The following is a 21,130-nucleotide window of genomic DNA, read 5'->3' as shown; positions in this document are numbered from 1 at the left end:
TATGGTGCTGTCCCAGGCACTGGAGTAACTGGATTTATTGTGTTGCTCCAGAAAGGAATAAAAGTGTCTACCAGAATAGTGGAGGAAATGCAAGATCAAATATTTATTTTCTGATCCACCCAGAAGCTCCAGCACAGTTACCCATTTTCAAGGTATTTTACTATCCGGCAATGACACTTATGTACATAAACGTTAAAAAATCCGGAGCTGACAGCTCACAGGTATGATAATATTCTTTTTGCTTCTTCTGGGTTTCTGTGATACATGACTATGTTCAGAGTGATGCAGAGGTCAAAAAGGACTGTTTCACTGTCCGGTCTTTTTTCTTGCATTTCCCTCTACTCACTGAAAATTACAATAAATCCAGTCAATGTGCTTTATCCTGAGGGTGAACTATTTAAATGTTAGAGAGTTTTTCAAGGTCTGAGACTTTAAGCAAGTTATAAAATTAGAGTCCCACTCAACACCCTGTCAAGCCACATCCTTGACTTTCAGCCATTCTGGATCAAGCAGTTGGACCAAGCCCTGGACAATACAATATTTCTTAGAAGGGCAGATCGCTTTCCAAACCAGGAGGTTTGAAGCTTTATATTAATTTAACTACAATTACATTGCAAGGTCAATAGAGCTGGCAATAACTGAGTAAACAAATGAAACCTACCTCTGGACCAGGGACTCCTGGTGGTCCTAAGGGTCCTTCATCTCCCTGAGGTGAAAAGAAATTAAAATAAAAGGCAAAGTAGTGACAAAATTTGGACTCACCATGCAGCAAGGATGAAAGTGTATGAGCAGCCAATAAGCACAGGCTGCGTGCTCAGCTGTCACATTTTAACAACCAAGTCCTTCTGAATCTTAGAGCAGCTCAGCATCTCCAAGGTTTCTCATCTCCCTTCCCCCATCTCAGGAAAAAAATCTGAAGTCAAGCCCTGCCAGTAAAGGCCATCCAAAATTTGGCAAAAGTCAACACCAGTTGATTGGGCCTATCATGGGCTGGATTTGGCCCATAGGGTACCCTGGACATGCTCACATCACTCTGCTTCGTTTGATTTGGCAGGGATATGAATGATGTGGAGTTTTTCTTTTTTCTCTTTTCTTTTCTTTTCTTTTCTTTTCTTTTCTTTTCTTTTCTTTTCTTTTCTTTTCTTTTCTTTTCTTTTCTTTTCTTTTCTTTTCTTTTCTTTTCTTTTCTTTTCTTTTCTTTTCTTTTCTTTTCTTCTCTTCTCTTCTCTTCTCTTCTTCTCTTCTCTTCTTCTCTTCTCTTCTTTTCCTCTTCTCTTCTCTTCTCTTCTCTTCTCTTCTCTTCTCTTCTCTTCTCTTCTCTTCTCTTCTCTTCTCTTCTCTTTTCTCTAATTTCTTTTTCTTTCTTTCTTTCTTTCATCCCCCAAAAAGGCTGTTGCAAAATTTCCCACAGAACCATTTGGCAATTGTATGGAGTTTCCCTTTTGCTTTCAAATGGGACTACACATGCAGCAGGATGGAGCTATCTCAAAATCTCACACAGCAATTGGACTTGGTCCTCTCCCTTGGCTCTACACCAATTTCTAATGTGATAGGATCAGACCTACAGTTTCTAGGAGACCTTCAATTAAGCTTCACAAAAATGATCTCAAGTGTCTAAAACCAACTGCCAAGAGAGAAATTAAAAGCGCCCTTGGCAGCCACAGTTCTGGCTGTTCTCATTTAGGTGGTCAGCTGCGGTAATGAAGTGGCACGAGCTGGAGGGCTGAAGATGGGACTGGAGGTCAGGAACCCAGCTCAGTGGGCTCAGGCAAACCACCCGCAAGACACCACATTTCTAAAGATGTAATCCGCAGCCTTGACCTACCACTTCGAGTAACAGCAGCAGTAAAGGCGCAGTGGTGTGGTCTGGTACTCATTCAAAGTCCTTCAGCACAGCTTATGTCAAACTCCCTGTCCATGTCTTCAGTCTTACTTTTGCACTCACTAACTAGAGTAAATTGATGGCAGCTTGGTCATGCCTGCCTGCACCTGGAATGCGGGCCTTCAATTCCCTTTGTGAATTGCCTAGAATATTTTTTTTTCCTATTTCAGTGCAAATAAATGAGCTAATTTGCATTAATCCTGTTTACAGAGCAAGCAAAAGAGTTCCCAGAAAAAGTTAAGAATTATTAGTGCCATTAGACCGAGCTGCTGCCCATGCATGTACTGGGTATTATTTGCACAATATCTCATGACTCTGGACAAACAGCTTACACTGGCCTAAACGAAAAGACACTACACTGAAGTCACTGGAGTTACAACAGAATAAACAGAGGGCAGTCAGGCCGCCTCTGCTGGCGCTATAAAGCGTTTGCAGCTGCAGGACAATTAAATCAATGACAATTGTCCTTTTTTAGTGACTGAGTGCAATGAAGCTTCAAGTTTTCTCATGAAGTGATAAGTGAAAGCTGCAAGCTCTGAGGTGCTGGGGCGAGTGAGTCTTTGCAGAACAGCAGTTTCAGTTTGTGGGCTCTTCTTACATACGGATATTGCCCTGTGTGAGAAAGCAGAGTCTGCAGGTCCCGTAGTTGAGAGAAAGCACACTTAAAAGGAGCAGAAAGCAACAGCCAGGTCAGGGCATGCCTCTGCAAGGGGATGTGCAGGGAAAAGGGCATTTACACCCGTTCCGGGTGTGTGTGGGTGTGGAGGAACAGACTTTAAAAGAAAAGCCAATGCAGAGTTTTGGGTCAGCAGATGCCAGCAGTGACTGGAAGCAAAGATCACAGGACTGCAATTTAGTGGAAGCTCCTCTTCTGTGGTTCTCTGATCACTGAATATTATCATCTGCTTCCAGACTCAGAGGGACTGCAGGATTTCAAGTCACAGGCACCATTTCAGCATGCATTAATATTCAAAATTCAATGTTATTCTTTAAATCCAATCTGCTTTTGGTCTGAGGGCACTCACCTCCTGTCCAGGCAGTCCTCTCGGCCCAGGTAAACCTCGTGCTCCTGGCTTTCCCTAAGAAAGAGCCAAAGGAAAAGATACTCAGAAAATAGAAACATAAGCTCAGAAGGACAATTAAAATGAGAAAGTCTCTTTCACAGCCGTGGGACATCATCCAATGTCAATTTTGTTACAGAAAAAGAATTGAAATAAAGAAAACCCTGCGCTTGGAGGGACCTCAAGCCAAACAGACCAAGCTGAAACGCTGGCCAGGACAACCTTGAGGAATCTCCAGGGCTTTCTCTCTCCCCCCTTCCCACTACTTTGTTTTCCCTGCCTGCTTCCCACCCCACACAGAGCTTCAATCTCTGTTCCACTCACCTTCAGGCCTTCAGGACCATTTTCTCCTGGTGGGCCAATGTCACCTGGGAAGCCCTGAAGAAGATGAGAAATAGTCAGGGTGCATAGGTGGACTTTTGCAGCCAACTTCAGAGGACAGCTTCTGTGAGAGTTTTAATTAAGGACTAAGGGCCGGGATATTTGTTACGTGCTGGCAGTAGCCGTGTGTGGGCCACTGCCCGGCTTCCAGAGGGAATGAAACAATGAGAGCAGCGCTATCGGTTGGATTCAAGAGCAGCCTTTCCCAGCAGTTCCCTTTAGGTCCATCTTCTTAGAAGATTTATGGCTGTGAGGGCCTCCCTGTCATCACACAGCTAAAAACAGCAATTTGGGTTTTAATTAATCTTTCTGAGTCAACGCATAATCTCACTGCTCCGAGAAACGAACTGCACGCCTCAGCGACAAAGGGAAGCAGGCGAGGAATTAGGAAAGGTGCTGACATGCTCATTAGCTGCTGCCTTCAGCCAGGCAGCGACTCCTTTCCACCCACCAGCCCTTCGCTGAGGAAACAAAGGAATCTGTGGTTATTTCCAATAGCAACAAAGAGGAACGATGGCTAAGTGGCAGCACTTGACTGAGAGCCCTTCCAGACCCAGCAAAATACCAGAACACTGTGAAGGGAAAACAGACCATCAGTTGTGTTGGAAGTGGCTCTCTAGCATCTTATAGAGGTTGTCTGGTTGCTAATGAAGGAGAAAACCGACAATGTGCCAGGGGAAGCTGGTCCTGTGTTTAAGGTATCGCCATGACGATTTTTTTGGTAAGGGCAGTAAGGGCCTTTTTCTGCTTGAAATGGTATTTTGTGGGGAAAAAATTGAACACCCCCCGCCCCCAATATCTATGAGAAAAAGTGGAAGGAAAAACCAGGAAACATGAGACACAGAATGGGTGACGAACCCCATCTTGGTCTTCCCTACCACTCATCACCAGTCATGTATCCTCATACTCTAGCAGAGAGGTGAAGCCCTACACTGAAAAGAGGAGGGTAGGTGGAAATTGAGATGCAAGATTCAAGAAATGAGTGTTTTGCCCCACAGAAGCAGTTGAAGAACAACTTCAAGGGCCAGAGAACAACATGGTGAGTAGAAAGACCAGTGTCCACAGAGCCTGGCTGGTGGCTGGGAGACAGTCTGGGGCTCTTGCCAGGCTAGAGACAATCTCTGGGGACTGGCTTTTCTGAACAAGAACAGAATAAGCTGTTACATATAGGACTTGTGTGGGACAATTGGGAAGAAAAAGGCTTGGAATGGTAGCTGGAGATCAGGAAATCTGAGCGCAGAGTGGTCAGAAGGTACAAGATGGACAGTTTGCCCCATCTCTCACTTTGAACAAAAGCGAACCTCAATTCATTAAATAACAGTAAATCCTACACCTTGGCATTTCTGGAGCCCTGGTGTGCCATTGTCCGAAAGCAACCCCTCCGCCCGTCATTAGCAAAGGCTCTGACCCCAGAACACACCAGTTTTGGGATGGCAAACAAATCAGAGCTCAGGTGTCACGGTGAGCGGTAGCAGTGGCAGCCGTCCCCTCCCTCCGTGGGGCTGGGTGCCCATGTGGGAGGCAGCGTTTGGCTCTTGCTTTCCATATGAATTAGCAACAGCTATATGCATATGCCTCCTAATCAAAACCCTATGTGGGCCTGTCTGTACATGGATTGAGAGCTAAAAACCTCTAACGGGGAAAGGAGATAGGCATCTCTAACAGTCTCTCAAATGCCGCATGGGTGTTTATCAGAAAGCTGATTCTGTGTGGCAGCAAGCTGCAGACGTCGAATAACTACTGCTGCAGAGGCAGAACGAGACTGGAGAGGCGTTATCGTGTGGGGTCGCTGAAGAAAGAAGGCTGCAGAAGTTACCAAAGAAGAGAAAGATGTGAGAAGGAAGCGGTGGGACATACCTCAGGGCCAGGTGGTCCTGGAAACCCAACTGGACCTTTGTCACCGACTTTCCCCTGCAGAAATCAGAAAAACATGGAGAAAACTGAGCTGGCTCTTGGCTATTTGCTTTCTTGTTTAGAATAGCTCACCCCTGCCAAGCTGTCTTTCCAGCTGGGCACTGATCCTTTAGAATGACAGATTAGGAAGCAGAGGATGCTTGGTTACTTACCAGGGGACCTGCTTTTCCTCGTGCCCCAGGGACCCCAGGCACACCCTGGCTGCCCTGAGAGAGACACACACACATTTTTTTAGAAAACACAATGAAGCATCAAAAAATATCAATTCCTCAGGCTCCAGCCACTCTGCAGCAGAGAGAGGAGCACTTTGTAAGGGCTGAACTCAGCCTGCAAGGAGCTGGGACAGTTGCACTAATGTCAGTGAGATGTTTCTGCTATACCTGGGGCTGAATTTAGCCCTGAAGAACACATGAGCTGTTGCAGTTAGTTGTGGCTCAGAGCCATGTAGGCCCCAGTGCAGTGCTAAGTACAGCATTAGTCAGCTGAGTCAGTATCATATTGTAGTCACAAGGGAGAAGTCATTTGCTTAGAAGTTATGCATGGCGTTAAATGCTTCACTGGGTCAGGGTTTAAGTCACTGCGCTGAGCAGACAAGATCTCCATGTCTGCAGCTGCTGGACCACACACATTCACACCCATCCCCATCAATCCCATCCACCACTTCCAATTTCTGCATGAAGATATGTCCCCTTTTATAGAAAGTCCCTAGTAGAACTGCTTTTATTATGAGTAACAACAAAATCCATATATTGGCATGAACTTTAGAAAGGCACAGCCCCAAAAGAGAACTATCCGAGCAGGGAAATCTGACAGCAGGGTGCAGGTATTTCCAGCTCACCATGGCTTAAGATGAGCTGAGAAAGCTGGTGGACACACATACTACTATGTAAGTGAAAAAAAAAATGATGGAGAAAAGAAAAACAATTACCTTGTCTCCTTGGAAGCCGATATCTCCTGGAACACCTGCTCCTCCCTGATCACCCTGGATACACATCACCAGAGAGTTAGAATAGGCAACAGCCATGGCCAAAACGCCCAGGTAGATGCTAGACGGTGCATTGTACAGCAAAAGTCCCATCACTAGTTCCATTCAGAACTGAACTGCTGGCAAACTGTAGATCATATTAACCGTAACAACAATCCTGAATGAAGCATGTCTGTCCCAACAATGATTCTAAACTGAGAAATGAAACTGCAGGAGAGAGAAAAATATGAACTCCCAAGCATCGTGTTTCTACAGAAGCTGCAAGGAGAGCGACTGCATTCCTCTGGCTAACAGCAACCTTGAAGGTGGTGAAGTGCTAAAATTCAGGTGAACGGAAGAGCTAGTTCAGTTTTTGATGAATGGACCTTTTCTTTCACAAGGCTCTATAGAAAAGAACACAATACTCGGGGTTTCTGTGAGCATATCCTAGTGCTAGGATCAAAGATCGATCCTGTTCCATAAAAAATCAAGAGTAACTTCCAGTTATGCTTTAGTCCCACCTCACTGCCAATATCTAGGCTGGAATTCCCCGGGAGGGGTAGGCTGGTGTTCACTGGGATTGGGATCCCGTCTTTGAGCACACCATCATTGACAATGTTTCCTAGCCAAGCTTTCTTGCCCATTTTTCACCATCCTAACAGATTCTGACTCCCTGGGTAGAAAATAAGTGTCCGTGAGATTTTAGTAGGAGCGGTGGGCTATCTTGCACTGCCTCGTAGCCCTGCTGTAAGCAGGTGGTTGGACCAGATGACCTCTTGATGTCCTTTCCAACCTCATTTTAGTGACTGACTTAAACAAAGGATGAGTCAATGATGGGGCAGAGAAAGGAGAATTCTACTTGGGAAGCCAAAGAAGGAATGATTATAAAAACTTGGTACACTGACAAGACCCAATAGAAATAACTGTTAGAGGAACTCTGTCCCATGTACAGCACATGCCTCTAAACTTGGCTTCCTAGTAAGGGAACAAGCCACACAAGAGCAGAGAGCTATATGTTTAAACATAGTCCACATGGAAGACATATGGACTCCTGTGACAGAGCCAAAGTCTACAAAGAGATGACAGAGAAAGTCTACTTCTACTCAAGCAAGACCCACCCACCTGTTATCAGAGAGCTGAAGTAATTCTAACTACTTCGGTAACGTGCAGGGGATAATGAAATTGTGAACGGTTAAGGCTTGAGTTGGGAAAGACTTTTTGAAGACAACTTTTTCAGAAGAAAAGTAATTAAGAACTATGCAGATTCAGTGATGAAAACATTTCATGGATTCATGCTAAATTTGCTTAAATATTTTACTAAGTGTTCCCAGAACATTTTACTGAGCTGTCTTCAAAACAAATCATTTATATAGCAAAACTGAAATGTTGCTCTTAAAAAAAGTTCAATTAATTTTACTTATTTGGCTTTTAACCTAAAATATTTTAATTTCAGTCAAATAACCAACATTTTGCTTCATCTAAATTATTTTCCATATATATATCTCCTCTTTTTTTTTTTTTGCCAATGCAAGCAAATGGAAGCAATCAGCTATTTATACAGTTTTGGTCCAGATGAACCCCAAGTATTAGACACAATAGAGATGGCAAAAAAAAGTACTGTATGACCCAGCTCATTTCCAGCCATTGCCAGATTTCTCTCATATTCTCTGGGTTTTCTTCTTATTTTATCTAATCCAAGGCTTAAAACACTGAAATCTACTCTAATTCTGGCTCCTGCCAGAAGACAGAAGGAAAAGAGTTTTTCTTGAAAGTGAGACGTTTGCTCTGAAAACTCCTTGTCTTTATCACCTATGCTGAGGGTCAAAAATAAGATTGTTTTTTGTTTTTATTAAGCAGTTTTCTACCCGGACAGTATAACTGGCCATTGAAATACTGTTTTGGAAAAAATACTTGGACATTAAGCAATGACTACTTAAGAAGAGGGTTTCCTGAGCATAGCAAAAGGCAGGAACAAACCTTTATCCGTGACCTTTAAGCAAAGTGGGACAGTGACTTGTCTGCATGACAGAGGAAACTGTTTTCAAACTACTCTGAAGAATGGTCATTAGAGAGGGTAAGAAGGAAGCAGGAAAGACAGAACGCATCTCTTTAGCTGGGACCCATGCAAGATGTTCACATGCTATTGCAATAGCACAGCAAATTGTCACTGCACGAACGATCCGTCTGCAACGGCCATTAATATCTTAAACCAAAACTGAGGACTAGGGCACCCCCTTTCACCTGCCTTGCGCACAGTAAATCTGAAACTGTGGCTCAGGGTGAGTGTCCTTAATGTGAGGGAAGAAATGAGGAGGATAGAGGTCAGGCATGTTTATTGTTAAAAAAAGTGATGCCGAGATGATGAAAAGGGGCTTCAAGGACTTTGCTCATGGGGAGGAGGAGGACGGCGCAATCTGAAATTACAAACAGGCTCTGCCCATGGGATATTGCCTGTTTCATGTTTCACCTATGAAAAGAAATGCAGCTGCAGAGATGCTGAGGCCCTTCTTAATGCCACGCTGCACAGAAAGGGGGCTACGAGGGAAGCGACACGTTTGCAAGCGCGAGGCGCGTTTGCTGTCTGTAGGATGCAGAGGCGCTGTGCAAACAACTCATTTTGCTCTCAATTTGACATCTCTTTTCCCAAGACTTTCTGCTTTAGCAGCGCAAGGGGAGCTAACTCTGCAAAACTACTAGAAGTATTTTACTGAGCTGTGTCCTTCACAAGTTACAGATGGCCTGATTCATAAAACTCCTTTATCTGAAAAAGTAGCTAAGATTTCCTCTACTTCCTCCAACTTTCCTCCGTACTCATCACATCACTTGATCTTCTCAAGGCCACTCTTTATTTTAGGGTTATACAGTTATTCCTCTTCTCCCTGTAAGAGCAGATGCAATCCTCTCTGCCCTCTCTCCTTGCTTCCATGAAAACATATAAATGGAAGCAGAAGGACGACCCATTTTGCAGGAAAACTGAAGCTGTAAAAAACATCATTAAATTTTGTGGTACCAAGCTTTTATGGGGGATGCAGAAGGGGTTGGCTAGCATTGGTGTGCTCTGTGCTTGCCTGTCTAGCTGCTAGATACAAAGATGTGATTTCTGCAGGAGGAGCCCCTTGTTCCAGTTCATGCCTGGCCTCCACCATGTGATACATACATTTGGGATTAATGAGCTGTACCTTGTAGAACACTGAACAAGGCAACATAGGAAACAAAGTCCAAAAAGCAGTGCAAAACACCCTCTCATGGAAGGGGAGAGCCCTCTCGGTGCTGAGGCAGGCTCCTCCTCCCGTCATGGCGAAGGGGAATGGTAGCAGCGTTTCTGAAAGATGCAGCATCGCAGTAAGGACCTTCTCCCAGGTGGACTGAGGCGGCAGCCTCGGCTACATGCCTGCTGCCCACACGCACCATCCAGCCACCCTGTCCCCATGCTTAGGTTTTACCGGCATCTGATCTGACTGCTGTTGAGTGAAAAGAGTTCTCCTTGGCTACAAAAAGACAAACCTGTACAAGGCACATGCTTGGATGTGACCAAGACAGACAGGTTTGACAGGAGATTGCAGACATCTAATTAAATCTTCATCAGCGCCTCCTCAGAAAGGCACTATGACCTGCAGCGTGGAGCTGATGGGGCAGGCCAGGCATGAGCGGCACGGGCTGTGCTCCAGGCACCCCCTGGCACCGGTGCCTATGGCTGCCCCCCCAGCCCCGCGGGGTCCCAGGGCAGCAATGCAGGGCCCGGCGCAGGCAGCTCCATGAGGACATGCAGAAGAGGCCAAGTTCTGTAGAACTGTGATGGGAGGAAAAAGACCGTCCCTTGCCAGGGAGCACATGGGACACTCCTGAAATCCCTATTCTCCCTCTAACGTCAGTTACTCCGTAAGTGGCAGCAGATGGAAGGTATGAGGCCCCAAGGCTGCTCTCATCTGCCGTGAATTACTAATTACGAAAGGTTACTGATTACTGTCAGCATGGAGCAGTGAAGTTTGCTGCTCCCTGCCCCTGCTGACCCAGCATTTCAGATGCTGCCAAATGTCTGGGGCTTTTCTCTCTCTCTTTTCTTTCTTTTCTTTCTTTTTTTTTTAATAGTAAGTTTAACTCTATGTTTACCAGCTTTCTGAAAATCACGGCGGAGGAAAGGGGGGAAAGCCAGTACATTTATCCCCCTCCCCTCTGGCCATGTGATGGGAGATGGCTGCAATTCTGTAATAATCCCTCACATCCCTTTGAGAAAAACCTCCTTTTCTAAATGAGTTTATAAAAAACTACTTTCCAGAGAATCCACTTAATATCTTCATACAAGAATCAGCCTTCGGTAGGCTGGGACTCTGGTGTAAAGTGTAGATTTGCTGCTGGTATGCGCATATTTAGTAAGGCTGACAGCTACTGTTGGCTAAACCTGAGCATCATCTGTGCTTGCTAGTACCTGGATTCATTCATCTTGCACATTCAACACACTTAGCATATAGCTCAGGCCTTTCAGAGATGGACTAGCCATTGAGGGGCCCATTTACTGTCTCAGGAAAGATGCTTGGACAGTTGGCAGATGGCAGTTCAACCCCTGTGGATAATCATGTGTCTTTAACTGATTTCTGAACGCTGTTCACAAACAGAGGTGTAAACAGGAATCCTGGACGCTAGCACAGCTTTCTGCTGCATGGGCTGTGCATCGGCTCTGCACAGTGTGGTGCCAGCCCTTCCTTCACCTGCAGCATTCCTGGTGAACGCACTGCAGGAAGGCAGCACCAGCTTGGAAGTCTGAAATAATTTGCTCTTCAAAGGGAACTCGGGGACCTCATACACCCATATAGCGGTACAGGGGGATGGGTGCGCTTGAGCCACACCGATGTGCAGGTAAAAGGTTGCTGCATGGTGGCTGGACCATCTTCCCCAACAAGTTAGCTACATTCACCCTTGTAATTGCATCTTCAACATCTAGCAGAGAGGGGAACTCTTGGGAGGTGACCAAGCTAGGAGTAAGGATCTCTGCAGAGGCAGTTTGCATACAACCGTGGTCTGGAAATGTTTCAAGCATGGCAAAAGGCAAACTTTCAGACTGACAGACATAGAGAATAAATACAAGATTCAGAGAGGTTGCTTATGTGTCTGGTCACAGCAGCAAGACAGTTTTGTCTGAAGAAGATGATAGAGGGTTATAATGAAGTCAAAATCTAATGGACAGAAAAAGAGCAGTAGGCAACCAAAGAAAGCCTTTAAATAAGATGTCTCAGCCTTGAAACAGCAATAGAAGCAGAAACTAAGTGTGACACAACTGGTGAGAGATTACACAAGGCAGCCTCCAACACAAGTCAATCTCTCTGTTCTAGGCAGGATCCGTCCTGTGACCCAAGCCCAGCCGGGCACTAAGCGAACACAGAGATCCTGCCTCTACTTTCCTATATGTGGGATTTCCTTAAGTCAGATCTAAGATCAGCTTCAATTAAAAGCTTTTTGTAAAAACAAGCGGGGCAAAGAAAGATTTATGATGCAGCTTCTTAATAAAGGTTGAGATGAAAAACATTTTTATTGAAATGAAGCAGCCGGCAAGAGGAAAGATGATCCCAGCAAGGGTAAGGTCCAAGAGGCCAGGGTGTAGTTCCCACCTCTAGCAACCTCCACCTCGGTCACTTCTGTGGCTCAGGAGCCCTCACACAACGTGAAGGGCATAAATATCCCTTCCTCCTACCACATGTGCATTTAGACCACAAGCTCTTTGAAGGCAGAATTTTTCCATTGCTACAAGCTGAGCAAAAGCAGCACGACCAGATATCATTTAAATTTCTTAGTGGTACCAGAGTATAAACAATTAAAACACAAATGTAAACAAGCTGAAAGAAGGGAGGATTGGTTTTGCTCATGATGCCCAAATGAGAGTAAATAAAAAAGCTTAAAGGTGCCGTTCACTAAAGAAACATGGGAGTGAGTAAATGAATGGAACAGACTTTTGATCGGTTGGAGAAGGGATGGATTATAAACTGGGCCAACTAGCTGAACAGCAAGACCAACAAATCAGAAAATCAAATAACTGAAAAAACCACAAAGCTATTTCAGGCCAAATCCTCCCCCAAATGTAAGGAGAGCTGATGAACCTCATCTATACTCAAACAGGTGCAGCACACTTGGACGCTTTGACTAAAATCCACAATGCCAGAGCTGTGTGCCTTCACCTGAGCAGGTGAGAGTCGTGGCCATCAATGCCTAAGTAGGTCTGATTTTCCTTTACCTTGTATTTCCCAACCTTTTGGCTGTTGAACTACTAGAAAGGATACACACAAGCTGTTTGGAAGCTCTGACTCTGAAATCATCGTTGGTCTGATCTGAGTGTTTGATAGCACCCAGGATATTCACACTAAAGTCAACTCATTAGGGACAGAGGAGGCTTGAGCAGGGGGGATGCTTTGTCAATCTTGGATTAGGAAAGGGTTGTAATGAGAGCCAGGAAAGAAGTCTGTCCTGTCCAAGGAAAATGCAGTGGGAGAGGTATCTAGGGAGGGAGTGAAAAGGTTTCTTGCACCACAGGAGAGAGGCTGCAAGACTGAGCATGGGATTATTGCGGGAGGATGGATAATTCTACACTTGGAAGTATTGTAAGCATAACTCTAGGGAGAGATGCAAACCGTTTGGTTGCAGTGATAGCAGCAGCTGGAGAAATACTGGGGATGAACAGAGCAGTCTGTGTGAAGTGATGGACACTGTAATATCCAGGAAGGTTAATTTTGCTAAACAATGATTTAAATGTTGGTGATTTTTAAGATATTCAACCATTTCTTCCAAGAAACAGACAGAAGAGTCTGTGGACTCTGGGAATGGGTGTTGAGTCAAGAAACCAGCCTGTCCTAAAGAAAAGGTCCTTCTCTTGCCCTGTCCTTCCTCTCTACAAAAGTGATGATCAGGCAGTACAGGAGAGAAATGGAAACTGCAGACACAGGAGCCCTGGCAAAGAGCTGCTATAATATAAAGAGAGTGGAATCAACTGGCTTGATGCTTCTTCCCCCATGTGCAGTTCTGGGCTGGTAAATCATTCTCTAAAAGCAGGCATCTAACAGGAGAATAAAACATTAGACAGGAGGAGGAGAAAACACCAAATGGTCATTTCCCATTGCCCTCCTGAGCAATCAGAGCCAACAATAAATGACCGCACCTCCCACTCTTTCAGACTAAATAAAACCTACAGTCGAATATCTGTGGGAGAATGGTTCTTGTGACAGTGAGATATTTAAACAGAGCTTCATGCTGATTTAGCTCAAGCTGTGTGTTTCTGTGCCAGCAGCACCAAATCATTGCAATCAATGCCCCTCTCCTTTTTTTCTTTTTCTAAAGTGATTTATATCAGTTTGGCGTAAGGCAATTTCCTCTCGGCAGGAAGCTGAACCGAGGTGAGCCTCTCTGAGCAGCAGCACAGGTACTAACACAGAACAGTTTTTCCTGGGGATCCAGCTGGTTTGCCTGACCCGGTGAGCTGTGATGCTTTGTCACACCACGTGTTTCCCCCAAATGCATTAAATGCAAACCCACTCTTGGTGTTGTTAGGTCTTCATCCTCCTCCCTACCCCATCATGTAACCAATATAAAGACATAAAAGCCCAGTGAAACACCAGATAATCTTACAGTTACCATCATCATCAGTGGGAAACAGAAGCTCCAAAGAGGATCTGAGCATAACTGATCTCCACTAGAGCTTTATGGAAAAGGGGATGGGACAGATATCATAAAAGAAAGAAAAATCAAAACTGGAGTGTGAAGAAAAGAGGGAAGATGGGAGCAAAGAGACAGCCAGAGTGGAACCAGTACCACGGTGCTGAATAAGAAGGAGATACTAGAAAGGGGTTTTCACATGCAAAATTAAAACACAGTGCAATAAGGGAGTATTCAGATCACCTTATCACCTTTCAGTCCATGTTCTCCAGGGTTGCCCATCAGCCCCTGAAACAGAAGAAAGTCCACAGTGAGACCGAGTCACTGTGAAGACTTGCTCAGGTCTATGATGTTGATGTCCCTGATGAGGCTGGTGGCTCAGACCCACAGCACTGGCCTGGCGCAGCCCCAAGTTCAAATGCCAGGCTGCTCCCGAAGCGTGCTCCATCACACATTCTTTAAACACCCTTCGTGGACTGGAGGTGCACAGGGGAAATGCCCCAGGGATTCTCCAGTGACTTACACCCGCTGCAGACTGCCAGTGGGATGTTGTGGTCGACAGTCCTGTGCCTGGGTCAATGGACAAGCATTAGGACCACCCACCCATTCTCTCAGGACAATCACCACCACCCAAGGGAGGAATAGAATAATCTTCAGCCCTGCCATGGAAGAACAAGAGCTCACACAGCTCAGTTATTCTCTCACCTTTAAGCCTTTTGGTCCTGGATAGCCTATCGGTCCAACAGGGCCCATGTCACCCTAGTAAAAGAAAAATATTACCAAAGTCATGAGGTGCAAAACCAACAGAGAGCTGTATGTGGTGTGAAATTCCTCTCCTATCTGGTCCCTCAATATCATTTAATTTATAGGAATCGCACCACTGACTTCAGCAGAAGCAGCATCCTGGCACAAGTCGAGAGACTTCTAATGTGTAGAGAGCCTCTGAGTAAAAGCAGCACAGGGTGTTTGCCTCGCAGGCACATGAGGGAAGAAGAGCAGCTCCTATTTGCACCCTCACCACAAAGAAGAGACACCGAAGCAGCTTGGCACTAACCACTGGAGATGTGAGCTGTCCCCCATGACTGGCTCAGCCGCCCCCGCCGTGCTGCTGCCCCTGTACATGGCCATGGCAATTGGGCAGAGCGTGCTGGATGCCAGGAGGGTGTGTGAGCATCCTGCTCCTTGCTCCTGCGCCACAGGAGCTATGGGTGTCAGGGAGAGCGCTCAGAGTCTGAAAACAGGAGCCAGGTTCCTGGGTCCACTTAAAAATAGGTTAGTAAATTAATAGCAAAATAATGGAAAACTAACTACGAAACCACCTTGAAGTCTGCAGCTGTGGAGGATCTAAGAAGGTTTTTTGTATGTCCTTCCTAACTTTTGAATCCATTAATTTCCACCCTCCAGTACTTGAAAGATTAAAATATTGAGCTGGTTTAAGACAATCCTGGCATTCTTGGTGAAGTTACTAATTTTCTCAGAAAGAATCTACCACAGTATTCCTGAGTTCTCTGGAGGGAGTCTGAGGGTGTGTTAAAAAGGACACAGACCCAAACAGCAAAAAAATGCAAATGCCAAGAAATTTGAACTGCTACTGAGCTCTGATATCTAAAAGTGATATGGGAAGGAAAGAGGAGAAACAGGAGGTAAGGACAGAGGTGTTTCATCAGCATGGCCATTCTGCTGCAGCGACAGGTCAGCACGGCATCATGTACTGGGACTTGTGTGAGAAACTGCAGCACAGGAGGACACCGGAGTTCACGGCTGCTGTGTGTACCTGCGCGTGCATCTGCGTGTGCATGTATAAAAGAAAGCCTTCAGTGGCCGGCATTTAAAAAGGCTTTGACTGCTTTCAGCCCATGAAGGGAGTCAGTGATATGGTGCACCAGCCTTGCCTGCAGTGTGTAAATAAACAGGGAAGGGTCTGCTGAAGGAGTGTTCTCTGGTCGGCAGTGACGGGCCCGCAGCCACACTGGGAGCGCTGGGCTGCAGCCGCCTGAACAGATGCCCTTTTCATACCTCCCAGCATAAAGGCTTCTTGTAGAAACGCGTTTACTTAAAGCTTTGCCCACACAGTTAATTAGGAGAGCAAGAGACTTTAGTTACGTCTAATTCTGCTCTTCAGCCTCTCTTAAACAGCAAACCCAAACACCTGCAGGGTGCATGGAGGCAGCCGGGAGCGTGGCTGCTCCCCCGGGGGTGGCTGTAGCTGGGAAGGAAGGAAGTGACTGAACGGGGGCCAGCCCGGAGCAAACACCCAGCCACCGCCCCCGTGCCCTGCAGCGTGAGCCCCGTGCTGCAGACCCCAGGGAATGAGGCTGGTGCTGTCCTGCAGAGAGGAGAAGGCAGGATGGATGTGTCCCCTTCTCCCCGGGAGGACAGAGGAGGCCACTCTTAGATCAGTCCCACTAGAGACGCTTCAGCATCCTGAATTCGGGAGTTGCATGATATAGGGGTTGCCCCCAGGACACAAGACCTGACTCAGTTTGGCCTGAATCTCAGTTTGAAATTTTTATCTGCTCAGAGCGGTACCAACAGACCACCTTGGGGAAGACCAAATGACTCCTGGAAAAAAAGCATTGCAAAGGACCAATTTTCTGCCTTAAAAGTAAAGCTAGGAGGAAGCTCACAACAGGAATGACAATTTCTTCATCTGGATGGGAAGGGAGAAGAAATTTAAAATTTAGGACAGACCAGGCTTAGCAGCAAAAGGACAACTGCTGGTTTTGCCCTTTTCCAGCAAAACCACCAGAACCTAGTGTGTCACTAGAAACCAACATAACAATGGATCAAGACAGAGAAGGCGACAGATTCTGGATACCTGGTGATGGAGCTAAATCCTGGTCTAGGACATGCAATGCCAGATCTTGGGGCCAGTCAGGGAAAAACCGATTTAGTTATACCTCACATAGAATTTGGTGCCATTTGGGTTGCTGCCACCAACACGGCACAAAACCATCATGATCACAAAGGCAAATTAGAAAGCACACACTGCCTGTCCTCATTGCAGATCACCTCCAGGCAAAACCCGTCCTTCCTGGCCCCTGCGATCTATCCCAAGCACCTAACAGCATGGCACTGGCAGGGCCAGCTGGGAGGCGAGGACAGACAGCCTCCTGACTCCATCGTCTCTGGAAGGATCTTAGCCACATTTACAGTGTCTGACCTTTCACCCTCCAACAAACAAGTATCTGTGAGATAACAGCAACCAGGTTAAGATAATTCTTTCCAAAAGCTAGGAGAAATATGATCCGATTTGGACAATACCTTCAATTGTATTCTTTTAAATAGCTCTTTGCCAGGAGCACATCCTTTCTGCTGCTACGGCTAAAGTAGCTACTTTCATCTCCACTAATAGGGGGAAACACAGACCTGATTCCTGGCTCCATGAAAAACTCTCCAAAGCCTTGATCCACTTTTGCCCCCATCCCCCATCTGCGAGTCGGGTATGCTTGTTCCACCATATTCTCTGCTTTTCCCCCATGGAGTCTAGGATTCCTGGGTTTGGTGCAATATCTGGGTTAATCGAGGCCTTGATCTCAGCTGACACACACACTCCTATAATTTAAGCTATGAAAAGGCAAAAGGGGAAGGTTTTTAACCAAGTTTTCATGGATTATCATAGCCAAGGGAGCAATAATTTGAAAGAATGCTGTATTATTAACAGACCCTACCACTTTTTGTGCATGGAAGAAAATAACTTAAAACAGGTACTGAGACCTAAAAATAAACCATAATATGTTCAGCTGGGCATTCACTAAGCCCCAGCACAGCTGCCAGAGGATGAGTTGCCACCCAGCCTTACAGCCATTTTTCTCCTGCTGGGGAAGAGTGTAATGAAGGGTGGAATTTGGCTGTGTACATAATTACCTGGATTAGTGATGGGATGGTGAGAGTACATGTAAAATTCCTGTATACCCAGAGGACAGACGGTTCCTGCCCACATCCTCTCAAGTGAGCAAGAACTATTTATCCTTAGGTTACTGCTTACAGGGGCTTGCTTTTAAAAAGGTGACAGATCCTGGTGTGGAATGGATATTCCATCTTTGAAGAAATACCCGGGTAAATGTTACCAAAAGGGTGAGTTATCTAGGAATAAGGGCACTAACAGCAGACCTTTAATCTGTTCCTTTTTGCTTAGAAAGGGTTTGCCCTCCTCCACCTCGCAGTCTACCAGGCAACCTCCCCACTCCCAGATGTCACGCCTCCTCCATACAAACAGCCGCCCTGTTCGCTGCCCTGCCACAGGAAGAAGAAAATCTGTGCGTAGTTACGCAGCTGAAAGGGTTAAAGCCCCGAGAAGCCAGATCTCCATTTGTTTTTGTACTTACAATGAGTCCAAGGACTCCAGGAGGACCCGGGGCTCCCAATTCTCCCTAAAAGGAAAGACAAACCGACATGGTTACGGACACTTTGTAGACAAACAGAGTCTGAAAGGCAGCTCAGTGTTTCAGAAACTTGAGGGAAGGGAAAAGACTGTTCCTCCCCCCTTCCTTCCCCACCACAGCCCCTTCCCCAGCCAAACTGATCGAGAGCTTCCATCTTAGCGAGCGCACTTGTGAGCACAGCCTCTCCAGACACAGGGCTGCTTGTTGTTCGGCAGTTATTTGCAGGGCTGGCTTGCCCTCCCAGGAGCAGGCTGGATAAAAGAAGCATTTCACTGTGCGGGCAGGGGAGCGGGTGGGAGCCTGCTCCAGGTGAGATAAAGGCATGGGCGGGGAGAGGGACCAGGGCAGGGAGAAGGGCATGGGGCAGCAAAGCTAAGGTGGAAGGAGAAGAAAGCCGCTGCCCTGTATTGGGAAAGGTGGGTTTTCTGGGAGTGGTTAAGGAACAATAAAACTCATAAGAAAAGAAGGACTTGGATGGAAATGAAACTGGATAATTTGTGGAGAGGGTATGCCAGCTTCTGGTGCTGATGGACCCTGTGAGTGTGTTTGGCACACAGGGTGCTCCAAGGCTGCTCCTCCTGTGTCTGAGGGCTGGTTTAAGGTGGGGAACCAGAAGCATCCTCTGCACTCTGCCTCATCCATCTGGGCTCCTTCCCAGACCATCAACTAGCCATTTCCTTCATTTTCAGAAAAAGCCCCTAACCTTGGGGCTGCAGCTTATCTGCAGGGAGGTGGCTCAGCACCTCTGTCCCCGGGGCTCTCTGCAGGGAACCCAGCACTTGCTTGGAGGATGAGTCACATTTAATCACACCACAGAGAGCAGGAGTTGGACTGCAGAGATTTCAGTCTGTGCCCATTTGCCATCTCTTACTGCTCCCAGGCAGGGAATTTTGGAAAGTGCCAGCTCCTCTTAGGCTTTTCAAGAGCACCTCAGAGCATGCCATTTTAAGAGACAGTCTGCTATCTGGGTTTGTGGGGCTGGTTTGAATTCTCACCTTCATCACAAACTCCCTCCGTGCCAGCTTTCCAAAAACACGCAGGTGCCAGGAGTGCCAGCAGGTGTCTGATGGCATTTGCAGGTGAAGTGCAGCAATGAAGTGCCAGACCCACACAAATCACCTATCTAGGCACGTAAGTACTTTAGCAACCCCTGTGTGATGCTCAGCTTGTCCCCGTGTCTCCCTCGGTGGATCACCCACTCCCTTGCTGCATTGATAGTGGGTTGCTTGCCAGGGCAAGGACCTGCTTTTACACACCTCCGCCTCCAACAGGGCCTCTCAAAACAAGTGTATTGGAAATACTAAACTTCCCGTTGGCTCAGACAACCCTATCCCTGCCCTGGATCATGCTGGCTACTTTCTTTGACAGACCAGCTCAGTTTATGGTGCACATCTGGTGGGGTCCCCTTCAGTGCAATAAAGCTCCCCTTTTTATGGAAAGATTTGCCTAGTGAAAGAATGAAAGAGAAGGGGACGCAACGTGACTAAACATGCTCAGCCTCCTTGGGTAAAGGGTTACGTGTGTTTATTTTATGGGAATTGGAGTAAAGGACTATTGGCCAAGCACGCACAAAATGCATTTCATAATCTCAACCAGCCTAAAATTGCTTTTTTATGGCCGGTTCCTTTCCGGCATAATTGGGACATCTGTGGAGTGACTGTTCCTCACAGGTGGGATTTCTGCGTCCTCAGAGCTACTGTAATAAGGTCAGCTTCAAGCTTTTAGTTGAGGCTTGGCATTACTAGGCTCAGCAAGAAGAAGGAGTATCTCCAGGAATGCTTAGCACAGGAGCCGCACGGTGGCCTGCGTTTCCCAATAAGCTCTGCAGGCTCTGGGGGTGGCTGCGATGAAGAGTGGGTGGGCGGTTGGCTCTTGGTCCCACCAGTTGTAGGAGGGACTGCCTAGATTTCTGAATTATGTCACGCTGGTATTCACAAGACAAAAAGTAAATGTCGAAACGCATGACCTCACATCTAACACAAGAGGATTTCCTCTTGGAAGAGGAGGGGGTGGATTCTCCTGGGAGAGGTGGACAGCACTAGTTGCTAATTTGACCCATTCCCTGGACTGGGAAATGAGGGATTTACAGGTGCTTTTTCTGGCTATCAGCAATGACAGGATGGTCCCTCACCTGTGAGGGAAATAGGGCTTTATCCTTTTTTCAGTGCATGAACTGGGCACTGGGACAAGAGAGAAGGAGATGAATCAAAAATCCTTTCCCATATCTAATTCCTGTGATTGAGAGACTAATTGGAGTGGCTAAAGTGCTCCGGGAACGGGGATCTGGAATGTGATGGCTCAACAGTTCTCAGCAAGTTGGTAGGAGGGAAAAATGCCCCTGTGGTTAGAAAAGTCTTTGCTCTGTCTGGAGGGGATGGAAAGAAGATCAGAGACTGTCGGCTTCAGCCTTCCCCATGCAATGGGAGAGGCGGCTGCAGCATAAGTGCTCAGGGCATCAAACAGAGGGTGGGCAGTTCAGGACCCACGGCAGCCTGCCCGCCTGCCTACAGTCTAGCTTCATAGTCCACCTAGCAAACTCGGCATATTTGTGTGTGCCACAAACAGACTTTCTGGCACTTTTCTGCATCTGTGACTCCACTTGTGACCCTCTGAACCTCCCTTTAAGTCAGCCGACAGAGTCTGTTTTCATTCTACAATCTCCAAGGCACATTAATATTTAAAAGCCGTTGATAAGATGAAAGAAGAGCAATCCTTCTGGATGAATTAACGGAAGGGACATTTGCTTCTCTCCGATGATCTGGGAACTGGCATTCAGCTAACACCGAGCATATCTTCTGAATGGGTCTTAGACAACTTGCAAATTTAAAAGAAAACAAAACAAGTTAGTTGGGAAAAAAGAGTCTTTCTGACCTCCAGGTTTCCTGCTTTTCCTGGTGGGCTGGCTGGA

The 21,130-nt window shown here is 46.4% G+C and overlaps 1 protein-coding gene across 5 annotated transcripts in view; it reads right to left on the bottom strand.

Moving 5' to 3' along the window:
- COL27A1 (collagen type XXVII alpha 1 chain) overlaps nucleotides 1-21,130 on the bottom strand; it is a 214,281-nt gene that overhangs the window by 73,034 nt on the left and 120,117 nt on the right. For all 5 annotated transcript variants that reach the window (XM_075112252.1, XM_075112254.1, XM_075112253.1 and 2 more), the window contains 9 exons: nucleotides 18,166-18,210; nucleotides 14,543-14,596; nucleotides 14,081-14,125; nucleotides 6,167-6,220; nucleotides 5,391-5,444; nucleotides 5,182-5,235; nucleotides 3,268-3,321; nucleotides 2,908-2,961; nucleotides 662-706 (listed from right to left, as the gene is read on the bottom strand). In XM_075112252.1, coding sequence (XP_074968353.1) covers nucleotides 662-706; nucleotides 2,908-2,961; nucleotides 3,268-3,321; nucleotides 5,182-5,235; nucleotides 5,391-5,444; nucleotides 6,167-6,220; nucleotides 14,081-14,125; nucleotides 14,543-14,596; nucleotides 18,166-18,210 — 459 coding nt within the window. The remainder of the gene's footprint in view (nucleotides 1-661; nucleotides 707-2,907; nucleotides 2,962-3,267; nucleotides 3,322-5,181; nucleotides 5,236-5,390; nucleotides 5,445-6,166; nucleotides 6,221-14,080; nucleotides 14,126-14,542; nucleotides 14,597-18,165; nucleotides 18,211-21,130) is intronic.

The sequence above is a fragment of the Phalacrocorax aristotelis genome, chromosome 17 (assembly GCF_949628215.1).
Source record: "Phalacrocorax aristotelis chromosome 17, bGulAri2.1, whole genome shotgun sequence".
NCBI lineage: Eukaryota > Metazoa > Chordata > Aves > Suliformes > Phalacrocoracidae > Phalacrocorax > Phalacrocorax aristotelis.
Note: the sequence above shows the minus strand (reverse complement) of the source record. Positions and strands in the feature narration are given on the sequence as shown.